A 19,182-nucleotide genomic window follows, 5' to 3' on the forward strand; every position below is an offset into this window, starting at 1 on the left:
AATAGTAAAAATTATTAAAAAAAAATATTGTGTACATATAATATATTTTTTCTAATAAGAATTAATTTTATTGCTAAAATTGTAATAAAACTAATGTCTGATTATTACAATTTCTTTATTTTAAAGATTTTAATTTAAAGAAATATGTTATAAACAAAACGGTTCTATATAAACTAAAAGGAAACTTGTTTTAGTTTTTAATAACACGCCATTAGCAATTATAGTTGTATTAGTGAGTGTACACTATTTAAAAATTGATGCCCTATAAAAGTGTTCATTGTCATGTAAAAATGGAATGTATGAATATATGTATCTCCTCTTTTCATGTCTCAACTACAGAGTAGGATTCAAGTATTGATTGCAGGAGCATGGTGTGCTATGGCAAAGGGAGGAGGGTAAAACCCAGACAAGACCCACATCTATATATACTATCCTCACACAATCTCTAACATTCAATGATTTTTAGAATAAAATAATAAATATTTTAAGTTTCACATCATTTAAGATATTTTTAATTATCACTTGCAGTACTATAATGCTATGTAAAATTTTTTGCAAGCATGTTTTCTATGAGCATGGAAAAAACATGTGTCTAAATTTGAAAAAGGTCAGAAAAATCAATACACTCTTGCAAGTGTTTAATGAACAGAAATATGTCGATAAAGTTATTATAAATTATGTAACATAGAGGATAGGCTTATGTTTTAATGTTTTATTCAATGTTATGTTTTTATTTATTTTAGTTTTTCTTTTCTTTTTTTGTTGTACTTTTAGAATGCAAACAAGGCGGTGAAAATGCACTATACACTTATGACAATGGGCTGAAGTATTCTGGATTACAAATCTAATATATAACTTCTATATACCTAGAGTAAAAGCAGGTATTTTGATACATATATTTTCCTTATAACTTTTTTAATGAATAAATACAAGTATCTCACTATTACAAACATATAATATATTTAATTACATGTTTGTTCTTTAAACAAATTAGTATTATACACATATTTTTGTTTTTGTATTTAAGGTCATATGAACAATGGCAACAGTGGAGGAGAAGAAACGAGTAGGGGGTTCCAAGGTTTCAGCCATAGCTAATATTTTTCAATCAAAACCACAACTGGATAATTTAACTCACAAAGGAAATGCAATTTTAACGGATGGGTTCAAGGAACCGACTGTACCTCTTAAAGAATCACCTACACAAGTAACAGTTGTAAGAACAGAAAGTCATGTGGCACGTTTCAATAATGCTCGTGCATTGTTTGAAAAACTTGGCGAAGAAAATAAAACAAACAGACCGTAAGTTTTGTTTCTTTTGTTTTCTTTTTCTTGTTTTTTTTTTTTTTAACTATATAAGATTATTTGAGTCATTAAATTTTTAAATGTTACATATTTATGTTTACAGTGTTGATCGTATTACAAAGCCAAGTAATTTGCATGGCCTACGTTCTCGCTCTAGCTCTGCGAATTCAGGTTCTGGATGTACTTCCCCGGCTAGATCTCCACGACCACGTTCTCCATCACCGCCAGGAACTAGAGATCACTTGAGTAATTGGAGTGCGAGTGTACCGACTTTAAATGCAGAAAGACACTTTGAAAATGGACATAATTATGGTTTGGACAATGTAGCTGATAAATTCAAAGGACGCATTCCATTTAATAAAAGCGAAAAGAATTATGGCAAGGAAAATCGTTTAGATGAAAGACCAGAGAAACCGGAAAAACCAGAAAGAAAATTAAATTCTAAGGAATTAATAGAAAAACAAAAAAATTGGACAAGCCATTTTTCTAAAACTAGACCAAGTAGATATAATTCTGATCCAAATCGATCGGTCGTTCAAATTTCTTTAAATCAAAATTTTAATAAATTTTCCGGCGACAACAGTTCCGCGGGATTCAATGAAATTTCAAGTAACATAGAAAATGATACAAAAAGATCGGTAGATATATCTGCAAACCCAGCAATAAGATCCGCCAGTTTTTGTTCTGCGAGGTCATCAGCTGCTACATCTCCTCCTCCACCTCCACCGCCAACAAGGAATTCTTCCAATGCTAATACAAAAAAAGAAAGACCTGCTAGCATTGCCTCGTTGAGCCCATCAGATCTTCCTAATAGTCCAGAATATGCTACTATAAATAAATATTTTGAAACTTCACCAACTATACCTGAATATGCTGTTGTACACAAAGGTTCAAATTTACAAAACAGTAATAATCTGCAACGGAATCAAGAACAGAAAGATGTTTCAAAGAATGTACTTAATACGTCAGCACAGAAACCTCAGGATTCATCTCCTATACCTGAGTATGCTGTTGTACAAAAAAATCCAACAGCTAAAGCTCTTGCCAAAAATTCGGATGTTACAAAGAACAGTGGTACTCAAGTTTCAAAAAATATAATAAATGCAGGAGTTACTAAAAATAATTCCTCAACTTCAAATTGTAATATTCCTGGACCAGTAAAAACGAGCGTTCCTTTGGGAGAGAAAAGTTCTGGTACTTCTAGTCCACTTTGCAGCATGTCTACAGAAAATATAGTAAGCAGTATGCCTGAAAATAAAATGGATAAAGATATAGATTTCCTCGAAGCACCAGATTATGTCAATTATCCAACGAGTCCTATACGTTCACCGCCAAAAACTTCTGAATGGAAAAACGAATGGTTAGCCAAAAATGATGAAATTTTAAAAAAGGCTGCTGATTTACGATCATCCAGGGATGCATTAGATGCGGAAATTAAAAATGAAGTTATTAGAACTGATCCTAGACCAGATTGGGCTAAACCATATACAAATACCACAAAAAGAAAAGATGTTTTACTAGAAGAAAAAAGAACAGAAATATCAAAATCACCAGAAGCTGATTTAAGACCACCTTCACGGGGTACAGATAGTGCATCTTCTAGCATGAGTTCTCCTAGTTCACCTTCAAAAGATAGTAAAGAAGAAAAAGCTGATAGAGAGATGTCTGAAAAATTTCAAGCAGGTAATATTAGTTTTCAACATACATATAAATAAGTATAAATTCCTTTTATTTTAGATATATAATATAAATACTAAAATAATACGAATTCTTTTTTCTATATGAAAATTAAATTATACTCAATTACTATATTATTTTAATTTTTAATTTTTCTTTTCTTATTTTTTTTTTATATTTTTTTAAATTTATTTTTTAATTGATTCGTTTCATTAAATAGTAATATCAATTAAATTTTGATTTCTTGTAATGGCGATCTGCCAAAATAGTAGAACATAAAAATATGTGAGCTTCTCTTTCTGTTTCTCCTACCCATGATCTTATACTTCTCCTGCTAGTCTCAACAGTATTATTTATAGAAATCAGTATGAACTCTGTTTAGCATCTGCTTCCTTGTGGTTTGGTGCATTTATATTACAAAAGTGATTTGCATGTTTGATTAACATTTTAATACTCTTATATAATAATATTGGAAATAATTTTTCAATTATTTAAATATTTTTTCAATCAATCATTTTTTTTGTTATGGAATGTACATAGATCAAATATTATATTTAAGATACAAAACGTGGATCATACATATAATATAAGAACAATTTTATGAAAGTTAAAGATTAATTATAAAAATAAACTAATAAATTTTTTAAATAATTTACTTTTTAAATATTATGTTATAACATTTTTTAATAATGTAGTCATGGCTAATGTACTTTTCATCAAATATTTTATAATGTATTTATATTTATATATTAAAATAAAGTAAACGAAGTAATATTATTAAAAAAAAAAAAAMTTTAACAGAAAGAGAAAGTGGTAACATATAAATTTGGGTAGGAGTTTCTTTGTAACAGAACATATGTTGAATAAACACAGTAAAAGGTTATGTTCACAAACATCAAAGATCTCATTATTGAATATTAAAGTATTCAATTATAATATTATTATATTAAACAAATATATATATATATATATTAATTATCCTTTTTCATTAGCATATAATATATATGTATAATTTGTTTGAATTTGAAAATATAGTAGTACCATGTGTCTCCGTTTGCTCTGCATTGATTGTCGAGGTAAACTTATGAGTTTTCCATTTACGCATAATATCAATGATCATATAATTTGTTTTTTAATTAAACTTTATTTATATGCAATAAATAATATTTTATATTTTCAGGCCGTAATAGTTATGATTTGGCTTCAGAGGAACAGGAAAAACCAACTACGTATACAGAAATTATTGCCGAAGATGATAGTACGCCAGAAAAGGAATCAAAATTTAACGAAACAGACACGACCACGGTCGTTCGACGTTCTCATGTTCGCGTTGATCTACAAGCTGCTGGTTTGGGACAGCGGCCTCCATCCGTTGTTAGTTCTGATCAGGAACATCAGTTATTGGAACATAAAGATATACCGGTTCCTTCTCCATACACAAAGCGACCCCAACAAAGTCCTGATAATGCTTTACAAAATAAAATAGATAACAAAGCACACATTAAATCTAATACAGGAACAAATTCTGTTAAAACTGTGCAAGATAAGATGATACATAGCGTTCAAGAACCGACTAAAGCCAATCTTATGTCGGAAGAAACTAATCAAAGTAAAGGATTCGATAATAAATCGCAATCGAATATTTCCAATGAGAAGCAATTGATAACTGAAAATATGTGCCAAAAGACGATGTCTAATGTTAAAAATGATCAAATTAAAAGTTCTGCAAGAGAAAAATTGGCTAAAAATAAAGAAGAGGTTTCCGGGAAACGTTCAAGTTTTATTGAAGGAGGTAATAAGATGGATCAAATCGATAACATGTCATTAAATAACACTGAACATGCACCTATTTCTACCAGCCATAATACTAATAGTATAACAGAACCAAATATTAATGCAACTGAATTGAATGAGCCCAAATGTTTAACAGATCCATCCAATGCTGTGACGAAAACAATAGCAAATAGAAGCAACGTAAACATAGATGGATCCTCTAAATCATCTAACTTTATAAATAATAAAAACGTAGACGATGCTCATCCGCAAACGACATGGGAACAAGAAAAACAAAAAGCTGAATTAGCTAAGTTGCGATTATCAGAAAACTCTTTAGTTAATTCAGTTCAGCAAGTAAACATATCACCCATAACAACATCACAAAAACATTCGGAAAAAATGCAGACTAATGATCTTCCTACATCTGAAAATAGTTTTATAGATGATAGTGATTCAAGTGATACTAAAACTATTACTAATATAGAAAATATACCTCCAATAGAGGTACCAGTTATTAAAAATCAACAAGAATTAAAAAGTGCAATAGAAGAAACACTCTGTAAAGCCAATACTTCTCAAACAGTTCCTATAACTCCAGATACTATGACGGCAGATGAAGCAGAAAATTTATTAAGTTCGCGGTAAGTAAATGCATGTTACAAATAATCTATGCAATCTAGATTTTGAATTTAATATAGAAACAAATCTAATATTAACGTATGTGTGTTTGTATGTAAAAATATATATGCATATAATAAATAATACAATAAATACATATGTACACACATACTAAAGAAGCAATAGCGTTTTTAGTTCTGTTATATATTTGCAACAAGCTTAATAATATTTAATTTCACTTTTTGCCATTTCTTCTTCACTTTGTTTATTTTGTTACATTTTATAATACATTGGTTTTTTTTATTTGGACATAAATCTTCCACTAAACAACTTTGGGTCAATTAAATGCAGTATATTGGAGAAAAAAATAAGGTAAGTAAATGCAACTATTCGAATAGCAGGATTTTTGTTTCGTTTTTTCATTTAAATAATTGACAAAAATAAAACTGAATGGTGAAAATAATAAATTAGACAAGGATCAGCTCTGTTATCGGATGAAGAAGCACAAGAAATAGCCAGATTACTGTCTCCTGCGAATACTACAGAAGCAACTGACGAAGAAATCGCCATTGAAAAAGAGAAAGATGTGGATAAGGATAAGGATAGAGAAGAACAAGATAATGCGCCAGATTGGCTTTCCGATGTTTTATCCGCTCCCGACACCAGTCTTATCAATAGCACAACTCATGATTATAGGTGATTCAGTTTGGCATATTATGCTTTTTCGTTTGGTCCAAATATTTTGCAGCTTATTATCTGCATCTTCTAATTTGAATGTTTCACATTTAATTATATTTAGCATAATATATAAATTTCTCATTGTCTGTGTGATATTAACGATATATTATATTGCGTATACTTAAGTTATTATCATTTTTAGTTTATCCCACAGATCACGTAGCGATTTGACAATAGATTCGTTAACGGAGAGTCAAGTGGGTTCGGTAACGGGTAGCGAAAGTGGTTTGCTGGGATCCGTTAGCAGTTTAAATGACACGCATGAAACCAACGATGATACAGAAACTGAGCACCAAGAAGATTACACTCCAACACCTGGAAAAATTGTAATACATTGATCGTGAAGTTTCAATAATTTTATAATTCGTGTTATATTTTATAAAGAATACATTAACTTATTTGTATAGATATTGGTGGAGAATGGAGTCCATTACTTTGAAGATGGCCACTTTTGGATGGAAGTTACAGGCATACCAGAGTCTGAAGATGAAGATGAAGATTATCCAACTACTGTACCTGTTAAAAAGACTACTAAAGTATCATTTGATACAGGTCCAATGAGAGTATATTCAACACATTCTGTGAACGAGTACGACAGACGTAACGAAGATGTAGATCCTATAGCAGCAAGCGCAGAATATGAGCTTGAAAAACGTGTTGAAAAGATGGAGGTATTTTACAATTTTTATTAAATTTAAATATAAATATGATAAAAATATATTTACAGAGGCGTACGCGTGCGCATTGTGACGTATAAAACATTTATAAATAAATACGGTATTGAAATAAAGTTTTCTCTACCAGGTATTTCCAGTAGAACTTATGAAGGGACCAGAAGGTTTAGGCCTTAGTATAATTGGAATGGGTGTTGGTGCGGATGCAGGTCTTGAAAAATTAGGAATTTTTGTTAAAACTATAACGGCAAAAGGTGCGGCCGCACGTGAAGGCAGAATACAAGTAAATGATCAGATTGTAGAAGTGGATGGAAAATCCTTAGTTGGTGTCACGCAAGCATATGCAGCTAGTGTTCTGCGTAATACTTCAGGTCTTGTACGTTTTGTGATTGGTAGGGAACGTGATCCAAAAAATTCAGAAGTTGCAATGTTAATTCGGCAAAGTTTGCAAGCGGATAGAGAAAGAGAGCAAGCTAATTCTGCAAACAGGTAAGTTATATTTTTTTCTTTTTAAATATTTTCAGTATGAAATCTAATTTAAAACGAAAAAAAATATAATATTTCCAATGATGGTAAATCCTTGCTCGCTAAACTTTGTGACGATAATTTGCGGCTGCTTCAATGAGAGCTTGAGGTTCCTTGAAGTACTGAGGAAAAAATTATAAATCCATGTAATAATTAGTGATAGATATTTGAGGTCAGACAACATATAAATATAATTATTTCTATTTAGAAGACTTAACTTTTCGGATGCGTCACCTGATGGACAACGAAGCGGAGAAGAAACAGCAATCGGTACTTCCATGGGTGGTATACCTGGTTCACCGGCCATGTCTTCTTGTTCTGAAGGAGAACCACCTCAGAGTCCTATAGAAAGTTATTTATCTCCATCTAGTCGTAGCAGATCGCCTATCATCAGTTCATCGATGCCACAACATATTGCAACACAAAGTGATGTTGATAGTTTGAGGCTGCTTTTACAAGAGGTACTCTTTTATAAATTTTTCGAAAATGCTTTTGTACAAAATGTTTCATACTATAGACTGTTTGTACATAATAGATTTTCAATCATTAATTATGTTCCATTCTTTTTCTTATAAATGATTTTATTCTTAGGATATGCTTCATAGTATTTATAATATTATTATAATAATCATATGCATACAATGAGAGAAATATTAATTATGGTCTCGTTATTTGCAGCATGCCTTAATTTATATTTCATTAATTTTACTTGTCTATAATGGTCATCAGATGATTTAAAAAGAAATAAAACGTAATAAATGATAGATTTTCTATTGTTATAGTGCGTGTATAAGATGTATATTGTACATGTACATTATCACCATATTATTATTATATATTTCATCATTCATTTACATCTGTTATAGATAGTATTATCCCATACGTACATAGATAAATTTTGTTATGTTTATCCATAGTGAATTTAGTATATTATTTCTTAGTTCAATTTTTGTTTTTGCTTATGCACTGTGTATGTCATCGATTGCTTGCAGAGTCAGTATAAACTTGCATTAGCAGATGGAGAGGTGGAAAAACTCAAAGCAAAGGTAAATAATCAAAAATGAGATGATCTTTTAACGTAATTATGCAATGGCTTATTTTATATGAACGATTAGACCAATTATTCTAATCAACAGGTTTATTATAAAACAATAGAAATTGAAATAATATATATATATATAATAATAGTAATAATATTATAGTAATAATATATATATATATTGGGTGTCTTGTAACTGATGATATAAGCGGCTTAGTTTTTCATGTAGAATCACTCTCTGTTTACTTGTACTACCAGTTACAGGACGTCCTATATATTTTTTTCAATTTTGATAGATTTTTGCATGTATCCATAGTAATAATAATGATCATCAATATTGATTTGTATTTTTACACTTATATCATTCGTAAATGTATATTTTTTTATTATCGAATTTATATGATGATATATGTAATATATGTTATATAAATATATGTAAATATATATAGAGTTCTGAAAACAACAGTAACTGTATCAATTTGTACAGAATCATGCTTGTAATGACATTATTACTTCATTCTTTAATGCTTATATTATAATGCTTCATGTATATATATATATAATCATTTTATTTGTATAATATAATTTCATATTTATATTTTCCTATTTATATAGAAAAATAAATGAAACTATATTGTACATTAATTTTCTCAGATCGTATTCTATGATATTTATGATTTATTTTACAGTTAGTCGAATTGGAAAATAGTGGGGCAGGTAGCGAAGAATATGCAGCAAAGTTACGCGAATCCGGTTTACGTCTTCATGAATCTGAAAGAGCATTGTGTACTGCTCGTCAAGATTTGAGTACAGCTCGTGAAATGTTAACTCAGGCAACGTCGCAGAATGCAGCATTGCAACAGAAATATGCACGCGCTAAAAGAGCAGCCCGAGAACTTCGTACAGATATTGCGGCGAGAGATGAATTTTATCAACAATTGTTACAAGAGAAAGATACAGAATATAATGCATTGGTTAAAAGTTTAAAGGATAGGGTATGCATACATTATTTTCATAATAAGAATAATAAGTTAATAAGAATACATTCATCATAAATAAAGAATATATAATATAATGTTACACATTTTACAGGTTATTACATTAGAAGTAGAATTAACAGAAACACAAAGAAGATTTGGATTGCCTGTTCGGCTTCCTTACGATGGTACAACAGCGAGAATAGTAACACCACAATTATCAAGACGTCAACTGCCACCACCACCTTCTTCGTCTAGTTGCCAACTCTCTGATACTGAGACATCAGATTTGAGCAGTCCAGATGATGGAGACAAAACTGCAACTGTTGAACGAAAACTACCACTCCCACTTCCTGTAAAGGAAGAGTTAGATCGTGCAGTACCAGCACATCGACTTCTTGATAATTCAGCTGGTAAAAGTAAAGCTGAACTAGCAAGTAGAGGAGGTCTTGCTAATCGTCAACTTCCTAAAAGATCAGGAGGCCTTAGTAACAGTAGTTCGGTACGTATATGTGATCATTATGTTATTGTTATAATTTTTAAAACATTACTAATATTAGTTTGTAATTTACAGGATTATGGATTAGATGAATCGGGCGATAATACTGATGAAGATTCCTCTTCAAAGCACATTTCTCAGGACACAAGTAGCAGATCACCGAATGATCTTACATCAAAACAATCAAACTTAAGTTCCTATTCTAGTAGTTCATCGATCAGCTCATTAAAAGGCAAACAACACATTGAAACTACTCATACAACCGCTATCCGACAACATAGTACAATCAGTTCACAAGTTAGGGCAATGACTGAGCAAAGTTGGCCACAAACTCAAAAAAGTATGTGTGTTATGTTCTATGATATCATATCTATATATATAATATATAGTTAATAATGTATAAATAACAGTTTCTAAGAGCATGGTGTACTTTGTACAAAATAGGTTTAACTGGGCCTCCTGCATCATTGGCAGAACAATTAAAACAAGTCTTAGCTGAAAGAGAAAGGCGTCTTGGTGGAAACGATTTGTCATCTTCTAGAGAAAGTTCTGGAGATTTTAGCGATTTAAATAATCCACATAATAATGATCCCACTCTGGTAACTCATCATCTTGTAGAAGAAATACGACAAGCTGTAAACGAGGCTAATCAAAGAGGTATACATATAATTAATATAAATACATATATATATATATTTATATATATATAAATATATTTATAAAAAAAATTACTGTATTATTTTTATAGTAAAAAAAGTTACGATACCTTCAGCAAACTTAATTAGTAGTAGCGGGGCACCTTGGCATCATCCTGGTAGTTCACCTTCAAGTTTATCATCCGGAGGATCTGTTAGTCCACCCGCTGTTGATCCGAGCCCATCTAAAACAGGTAGCGCAGGTATGGATTAGTGATAATGATATATTCATTTACATACATATTAAATTATTCGTTTATGATTATTTGTTACGCGCATTTTCTAAATGTTAAGTGTTTCCAAAAGTAAATAAAATTATGAATCTCTAGATTCGAGTGAAGTTTGGTTGCCACCTCATTCAAGTGACTTTGGTTTAGGTGACAAGAAATCACACTTTTGGCAGAATGCACCAGTTACTGATTGGTCTAAGGAGCAAGTAAGAAACTTTTTATTTTCTTTTATATAGATTTAATTATTTATCTATGTATGCGTTAATTAAAAATTTATAATGAATACAATGATATCAGGTCTGCCAATGGTTGTCTGGAATGGGCTTGGAACGACATGCTCCACGATTTTTAGAAAATGGAATCAACGGTGTAAATCTTTTACGTCTCGAGTCACGAGAATTAAAAGCTTTTGGTATTTATGGTGAAGAGAAGGCTCATCTTAAACGGAAATTGAAAGAACTGAGAGCACAAGCGGATAGAGAACGCAAAGAACGTAAGGAAATGGAACGAATGCGAAGAAAGGCTGAGAAGGCAGCACGAAAGAAATAATTCTTGAAAATAATCTATAAAGAAAAAGAAAGTGAGAACTGCAATAATAATTGTCGAACAAAAAATTACTATGGTATGCATATTGTTGAGATATATATAGTAATTATACAATTTTTCTTGCATTATTGTATCCAACACAGAGACTAGATGTATTAATTTTTTCGAAGAACGCATATATATAATATATATATATATANATTATTATTATTATTATTATTATTATTATCTTCCAGAAGTTTTTCAATGAAACTATGATTGTCGATTATGAAATAATATCAATATTATAATTGATTTTTATCTCATGAATGTGTGTGTGAATCATCTCCAATGTATGTGTATAATGCTCCACAAATTAAAAGTATTTTGCATTTATTTATCAACGACATACTCATATCATAATTATATATAATTGTATTTCTTTTAAATCACGAACAATTTGTAGAAAATGATAATGGATATATATATATAATTTGAAAAAGAAAACAAGAAAAAAGAAAAAGAAAATGCAACATAGTACGTGTTATGTAGCATGTCTATATGCCATGTTGTATATGCATGTGAATTTCAACTTACGTTGAAAACGTAATTTCCAACGTAGGTTAAAAATCAGTGATATGTATGTACAAAAGTCAAGCCATTTAGATATATTATGTCTCTTTTATGAGACGGACTTCTATTTACTGATTGTGTATTTATTTTTATTACCTATTATTAATGGGTATAATATCAATTTTTCCATAATTAATAGTATAACATTATTAGAGAGAATATTTAATAATAATTATTATTGGAACAAGTGGCTGTCCCTTATTATGTAGATTATAAATTACCAACGAATTTTTAATTATTAATGCAATATACGTTATAGATATTGCTGTATAGAAATAATTCAATTGTGAAATAATGTTCTTTACTTATATTTGTTACGACTAGATTTATATTTAAAATCATTCTTTCAATAATATATATATATATATATATATATTATAAAGATGAAATTTTTCAATATTAAGGAATAGGTATTATAAAACAACATGAATAATTTTTTAATTATTATCATCATCACCTAAATCACGTAAATTATTTGTAACATACGTAACATGAAAAAGTATATTTGTCAATTGTATTATGCACACTAATTCTAATATTTAATTTTCAATATTAGTTTTGTCTATTTAAATAATGCCATTTTTTATACTGTACTTGTAGACACATTCCATATAAAAGTTAAAAAGATATATCTTCTTAATTAACACACAACAACAAGAAATAGGTATATTACAAGTATAACAGAAGCGCTTTCTATGCTTGAGAAAATATGAAGATATAATTGAATATATGCGCGCGAATATTATGCATCGTGTATTAAACTATTCTGTGTTAATGCAAGACTAATGTAACTAAACGAGAACACGTATATATTACGAGTTATATCTTTAATACAACAATCGATTTATGAAACTCTCGTTTGGTTACAATTTTAGACAAACGTGCTGCACTGCGCACGTGTACTTATTTATATTAGCTTTAAGATTATTTCTATGATAGTTAAAAAGTATATTTTTCTTTTTGCGCGCACCTCGTATATTAGCGCCGAAAGAGAGAAAAAAAAACATTTTGTCCAACGTATGCTAAAAAAAGAAAAAACAAGTTTTTTAATGTTTTTGTTTTTGTTTTTTCTTCTTTTTTATTAGAAACAATTAAACCTAGTAACATACTTATTATTGAAACGCATTGTATATATATACATTGAATAATTATTAATCATTATTATTATTATTATTATTATTATTATAATTGAGAAATTAATCTAAGACATACGTAAGATTATTATTATAATTAAAATATTATTATAGTGTCATAACACATCTCTATGATAAAAATTATAGTTTTTAATTTGATAATCGAACTATTTATCGGAGTCCTCCAATTTTTGAACAGTATATATTTACTATGTACCATGGTAATGTCCTTACAAGAAACAAAAAAAGAAAAAAAGAAAAGAAAAAGAAAAAAATTATAATGGTACACTCGTTTTTGTTATTAGAATCACAACGAAATGTGGGAATACATCGAGACACTTGAAAAGATAAAATAATTTCACTTAATTTTTTCGAATTATTTTGTGAATGAAAGCAACACGTATACATACATATATAATGTATTATTTACATTTAAATATATTAAAGAAAGAGAAAAGAAGAACTCGAAAGTCCTACACTTCGTCTGTAGATAAAAGTTTCGATTCTGTAAGAACAGACAATTGATAAAAACTGACTGATTTACGATAAGTTTTGTAGTCAATTTTCAACGAACAATATAAATGTGTAATTTCATAAAGTGTCATATGTGTCCGAAACAAAAAAGAAAAAAAAATGAAAGAAATACATTTTAGTCTAGCGCAAGAACCAAAATAAGCACATTTTGACAAAACTCTCTATGTGTCTGTCTTTTTCATACATTTTTTCATTGATTTTAAATTATTGTTCATTAAAAATAGAAATAAAAAGAAAGAAAAAAATAAACAAACAAATAGTATACCGAATAATCCCGAGTGGGAGAAGAAATGATAATGTAGCTGTTACATGAGTGTGGCAGCTCTTTTTCGACAGTGTCTACAAACAATATTGTCAACAAAATACTCTCTTAAACGTTTTAATTAAAACTGATTAAAAATAATAACGTGTGCATCAATTTATTATTATGAGTTCCTCTATTTTGCTATTTTTATTCTCTTTATTTAAATCTATATCGAAAACTGTTAGAATTGTTTTAATGATTTCTTTATATTCATGTGAATAACTAATTTAAATTTCCCTCGATTTTATTAACGACAAATTGAAATTTACCGCGCATGACATAGGTATAGATAGGATACGTTGAAATTGTTTGATCGATATAGACTATCAGTTATAATCTAGAATTTTTACTCTTTACAATTGTTTGTTAAATATTTAAATAAAATAATATTTTCAAAATGTTTAACATTTAAAGAAAATTATACTAAAACAATATTAAAAACAAATAAAGGAAGAAAACGAATGAAGTTTAAGTAAAGACAAATTATTCAATTCGATGCATAGTTCAGTTAATGATTAATCATCTAATTGAGTTTATATTCAAATAATTAAAAAATGCCTGTTATAATTATTAAAGATTATACATGGCGAGATACTGCAGATTGTGTTATAATTTACGTTCCATTTAAAAGTTGTCCTAAAAAGATCGATTTTTTGGTGATCGATAATTATTTAAAGGTACGTATTAATTTTTAATCACGTACTTAAAATCTATTTTACTATTATTAAAATATTATCTAATTAATGAAATATCTTTTTTTAAAGTAAGTGCATTAAGAAGAACAAATTAATAATAGTTCGAAATTAAAAAATTTGTTAAATTTGCATCATTTTAGGCTAGTTGTCCGCCATTTTTATTAGAACTGTTTCTTTGGGGAAATATTATCGAGGAAGAAAGTACATGTACACTCGACGATGATAAAGTTATATTTTCTTTACGAAAAGCTAATATTTCTTTAAAATGGCCTCAACTTGAATTAGACGATCTTGATAAAAATACTAAAAAGAATTACCGTGATTGTGCGATTGAACGTATTCAAAAAGTTACAGAAGAACGACAAAAAGCTCGAAGCGGTTTGTTCAATTAATGCACACATAAACATGCACATGCGCATATTTTATATAATAAATATTTATTTCCAGAGAAGCGACAATATTTGAAAAAGGAAGCAGTAAGAGCGCAAATAGATTTAGATACCGCAGTTTTGAATAAAATAAATGCCGTGAGGGATTCCCATAGAAAAGAAGCTATGAAAGCGTTAGAAGATTGGAGATCTAAAGCCGAGATACCGATTTTAAAAAATGAACAAGGAAAAATTGAAGAAAATCGTAAAGCGTACAAGTAAAATGTTTTATCATTTTCTTTTTTATACATAAATAATCTTTATGCTAATATAATTATACAATTACATCACAAATGAAGAAACTTTGAAAAAACTATTTATGGAAGTTATAATGAAAGTTATGACGTCATCATGAAACGCGCGTGCAATGTTTATCTAATTTTTATTTTATTTTATATATAACTCCAAGATGTATATATATGCGTTTAATTAAAATATTTATTATAATGTGAAATATTATAAAACAATTTAAATAGAAAATATATATTTTTGAAGGCCACCGTTAAAATGGTTTAAGGACGACGTTACTGGTACAGTGAAGAACAGGCCAATGACCGATGAAGAAGTTTTCGTTAATAACACGAAGGGTTGCAGCAAAGGTAGAAATGATAGGGAATTAGATTGGAATGAGTCCAAAGTAAAGGAAGCATCGTTTCATGAATCTGAATTTCCAAGAAAAGAAGAAGATGGATCAATCGAATTAAATGCAAGGGAAAATGATCTGACGATGAATAAGCATAAATTAAATATTACCGAAGAAAAAAAAATAAATATTTCGACGGATAGCGAATCGGATTCCGATCGTAACTCGTATGATAAATCAATTAATGGCAACATCTTGCGTAAGTCGTCATCTACATCTTCTTTTTCTACTTCTACGAAAAGTATTCGTAGTAGTAGGAAAGAATTAATCGAAAGAATATTGACAAGTGGAAAACCACAAAGGATGAACCAAATATTCGACGAACCTAATAAAGCCGTACCACTACCAAGAAAAAATGCTATTATTAATATTAAATTCTCCGAACGTACATTTCCGACTCCGGCAAGAGAAAGTCATTTGATCGAAGAACAAGAAGTATGTTGTTTTTTCTTCTTCTTCTTCTCATTTTCTTATTTATTGTCTTTTATAATGATCTCTCACTCATTGTGAGTCAACCTTCAATAAATTAATGATAATTAGTATGAGAGATGTGTGTTATTATTGACGATTTAATTTTAGTGGTTGGGGAAACAAGCAGAAGCAAGAAGAAAAACTGGTTTTGTAGCTGAAGATCTGAAACCAGAGGAAAGAGACCCGCAATGGTTAAAAGATAAGGGAGAGTACGTTATAACGATGCCTTTTTGTTTTTTAATCATTTTTAATATATTTCTATTTTTTGTTTATTTCGTTCATAATAAAATTTAAAAAATTTTTTTACAGTGAATTCTTCAAGGCAGGAAATTATTTAGGTGCTATCAGTGCTTATTCTCTCGGTATAAAAATTAGCGATAAAATGGCGTCATTATATGTTAATAGATCTGCGGCTCATTATGCACTTGGGAATTATTATAGATGTACCGAAGATTGTAGCAAAGTAAGAACTCATTGTAATACGTTTACGTTAATGACGTATGTAATGAAAACAAGTGATGGCCGAAAAAATATATATGTAGAATCGAAATTCGAATTCACTTTTAATATAAATTTCTTTCAATAAATTTTGTGATTTAAAATTTCATTTTATTCATATTTAATATATTTTTGTAATTTATCTAGGCATTAGAACTCATGGAACCAAAATGCGAAAGTAATCGAGGGTCAAGAGCCAGGTGTCACGCACGCCGAGGTGCAGCTCTTTGTAAATTATCTGCGCCACAACACGGCATTCCTGAACTGGAAGCGGCAATAAAATTGACACCGAATAATGAAAGTATTAAACGTGATCTATTAACTGCTAGACAATATTTTAATATTAAAGATTAGATAAGATAATTAAAACTGCTGCAACGAAAAGGATTACAATAAATTTTAATTACTGGTAATATCGGAAATTTATTATTTTTATATAAGATTCAGATCTTAATAGATAAAGATATCACAGATGCACATATCATGCATGTATTAATAAACAGTGAGGAGTAAGCTGCACACACACACACACACACACAAATACATAGTAATATAAAAATAAAAATATAAATATATATATAATATATTATAATATGTAAGTAGAAACAATCAAATTATGTTTTTTTTAATTCATTGGAAATACAAATCGATTATAATAGTAAATAAATAATCACGATAATAATATGTTTGCAGTAAATAAACGACCAATTATATACGATAGTGATTACGTGATAGATACGAATTGATATGTTTTTAAAGCAATTTTCATTATTGATTGAGGTACAATTACAGTCATTTCCATTGCATTTATACGTTCAGACAAATAATTACGTCATATTGACTTTAATTTCATCAATGCAAGCGCATTCGATATCTTCAACAGCGTGAATGACTTCATGGTGCCTATCACGTTGTCGATCTATGAGATGTTTAACCATAAACACCAAACTGACGTTTCTAGTCTCAGTTGGTGCACAGATCTGTTTGGAATTGGGACAACATCCGGACCCACCGCAACGTGCCAATACCGTTGATGAAGGATAGAAAATTTCATCAGGATCAGGTCCAATTGTAAGAAGTTCTGCAACAGGAACTGCTCGTAGTTGTGGCAATGAACAACGAAATTCATTTACTAATTGCACGTGCTTTAGGTAGTCATTATCTCTATAAATAAACAAAATAAATTTCTCTTGTGATTTCGTTGAATGAAAATATTTTCTAGGTGACGTATCAATGATTTACTACAAAACTTTTACCTGTGGTGTCTACCGGTAACCACAAAAAATAAAACAGCAAAAAGAACTAAAGCAATTCTCTTCATTGTTGAATATCACGAAAAATAATTCACTGAAAGATTAAATAGAAAAATCCTGCGATCCCAGGAAGTTTCAAGTAAATCGAGAATCTATTTTCAGATTAATCTGTCTTCGATCTTTAAAATCTTGGAGATGCACAAGGAGGATTATTCCGATAGGCAACACCAAGGTGTACTGTAACTTCTCTCTTCTGCGATCTGAATTCTTTCTCTGATTTTCTTTCTCTCTCTCTCACTCTCTCTCTCTCTCTCTCTCTCTCTCTATCTATCTCTCTCTCCAACTCTCTGTTGTTCTCTTTATATATATATATGTAACTTTCATCCACAGCCCACTCTCCCTTCTTCTCTCTCTCTCTCACTGATTTCCCTTTGCGCCCCTTCTTCCTCGATCACTATCTCACTGTCTCGTTTTCTTCTCTGAATTTAACAGCTCTTTCTATCTTCCTCTTGTTTCTTGGTAAGCAATGGGAGGGGTCGAGAACAAACCGTTCTGAGAACATCGCAAAGATAACTATAATTACAACTAGTGGGTCCTACCTCCCATTCGAAGTGAGACCAAGTTGACTCGCGTGACGTTATACCTTCTTATTCCTTCCTCTTCCTCCTCCTCAACCTCCTCCATCCCACGTATCAAATTTTTTTCTCTCTCTTCCTGTCTCTGTCTCTCTTATATTTTGGCACATCATTTATAATGATTGGAAGAGATCTCCTTTTGGAATCTCACCCCTAAAGTATGCAATCTTTCAGAACAAAATCATACTGGTCATATAGTCATCCTAGTCATCATATTAGCATATTATTATCATCACATTAGAAGTTACAAAATGATACTTTAGTATATCTGAACTATTTCAAATCATTATTAAAAATTTAAGTGTGAGTATACAATGTTAATAAGTAATTTTAATATATACTAATCGAAAGATAATTAATTAATTAAGGACCATGATTATCTATGAATTAAGGAAGAACATTAGTTAATTTTGATACAGTTCATTGATAATCTGTAATCAGTATGCAGATTTCTTTCTATATTTTGCTATATATTTAAAAATACGATATTTGAAAAGTTGAATTTCATTCTAAAAACATATAACATTATTAATTTAATTATGTTTTATCTAGGAAAAAAAATATGACGTATGATCAAGATGTCGTTTTAAGAGAAGATAAATACCAGATGTTTCACTCGTAAGAGATGCGACAGGTTGCAGTGAGTCATCATGTGCAGTGGAGACGTCTTCGAGACA

The 19,182-nt window shown here is 29.7% G+C and overlaps 3 protein-coding genes across 12 annotated transcripts in view; 2 read left to right on the plus strand and 1 right to left on the minus strand.

Annotated features, from left to right (window-relative positions):
• The window catches only part of LOC106788096, a 12,988-nt gene extending 1,518 nt beyond the window's left edge, over positions 1 to 11,470 (plus strand). For 2 of the 10 annotated variants that reach the window (XM_014751035.1, XM_014751036.1), the window contains exons 2-19: positions 775 to 881; positions 1,028 to 1,302; positions 1,409 to 2,988; positions 4,163 to 5,399; positions 5,728 to 5,748; positions 5,848 to 6,072; positions 6,257 to 6,440; positions 6,522 to 6,785; positions 6,919 to 7,277; positions 7,522 to 7,774; positions 8,306 to 8,359; positions 9,042 to 9,347; positions 9,445 to 9,831; positions 9,904 to 10,168; positions 10,273 to 10,485; positions 10,577 to 10,726; positions 10,853 to 10,959; positions 11,051 to 11,470. In XM_014751035.1, coding sequence (XP_014606521.1) covers positions 1,040 to 1,302; positions 1,409 to 2,988; positions 4,163 to 5,399; positions 5,728 to 5,748; positions 5,848 to 6,072; positions 6,257 to 6,440; positions 6,522 to 6,785; positions 6,919 to 7,277; positions 7,522 to 7,774; positions 8,306 to 8,359; positions 9,042 to 9,347; positions 9,445 to 9,831; positions 9,904 to 10,168; positions 10,273 to 10,485; positions 10,577 to 10,726; positions 10,853 to 10,959; positions 11,051 to 11,302 — 6,120 coding nt within the window. In that variant the 5' untranslated portion in view covers positions 775 to 881; positions 1,028 to 1,039 and the 3' untranslated portion in view covers positions 11,303 to 11,470. The remainder of the gene's footprint in view (positions 1 to 774; positions 882 to 1,027; positions 1,303 to 1,408; positions 2,989 to 4,162; positions 5,400 to 5,727; positions 5,749 to 5,847; positions 6,073 to 6,256; positions 6,441 to 6,521; positions 6,786 to 6,918; positions 7,278 to 7,521; positions 7,775 to 8,305; positions 8,360 to 9,041; positions 9,348 to 9,444; positions 9,832 to 9,903; positions 10,169 to 10,272; positions 10,486 to 10,576; positions 10,727 to 10,852; positions 10,960 to 11,050) is intronic. The other 8 variants (XM_014751044.1, XM_014751041.1, XM_014751040.1 and 5 more) reach the window with 8 other exon arrangements.
• Positions 11,471 to 14,436: 2,966 nt separating this feature from the next.
• On the plus strand, positions 14,437 to 16,971 carry LOC106788087 (dyslexia susceptibility 1 candidate gene 1 protein homolog). Its single transcript, XM_014751010.1, is given in 7 exon segments — positions 14,437 to 14,559; positions 14,718 to 14,955; positions 15,025 to 15,223; positions 15,501 to 16,158; positions 16,228 to 16,328; positions 16,429 to 16,582; positions 16,765 to 16,971. Coding segments are annotated over 7 exon segments (1,680 nt in total).
• Positions 16,972 to 17,287: 316 nt separating this feature from the next.
• Positions 17,288 to 18,149, minus strand: LOC106788090 (vascular endothelial growth factor A-A-like). Its single transcript, XM_014751014.1, has 2 exons — positions 17,874 to 18,149; positions 17,288 to 17,781 (listed from the first exon to the last, which is right to left on the minus strand). Exons 1-2 carry the CDS (start codon positions 17,936 to 17,938, stop codon positions 17,445 to 17,447), a joined length of 402 nt encoding a protein of 133 aa, XP_014606500.1. The 5' UTR covers positions 17,939 to 18,149; the 3' UTR covers positions 17,288 to 17,444.
• Positions 18,150 to 19,182: the final 1,033 nt, after the last annotated feature.

The sequence above is a fragment of the Polistes canadensis genome, unplaced genomic scaffold, assembly GCF_001313835.1.
Source record: "Polistes canadensis isolate GaletaPanama2010 unplaced genomic scaffold, ASM131383v1 scaffold_125, whole genome shotgun sequence".
NCBI lineage: Eukaryota > Metazoa > Arthropoda > Insecta > Hymenoptera > Vespidae > Polistes > Polistes canadensis.

Excerpts from the sequence above, each read along its gene's own strand:
- LOC106788090 (XM_014751014.1), bottom strand. The coding sequence starts at position 17,938 with ATGAAGAGAATTGCTTTAGTTCTTTTTGCTGTTTTATTTTTTGTGGTT. Across the intron at positions 17,782-17,873 it reads GTTACCGGTAGACACCACAG|AGATAATGACTACCTAAAGC; the intron begins GTAAAAGTTTTG and ends GTTTATTTATAG.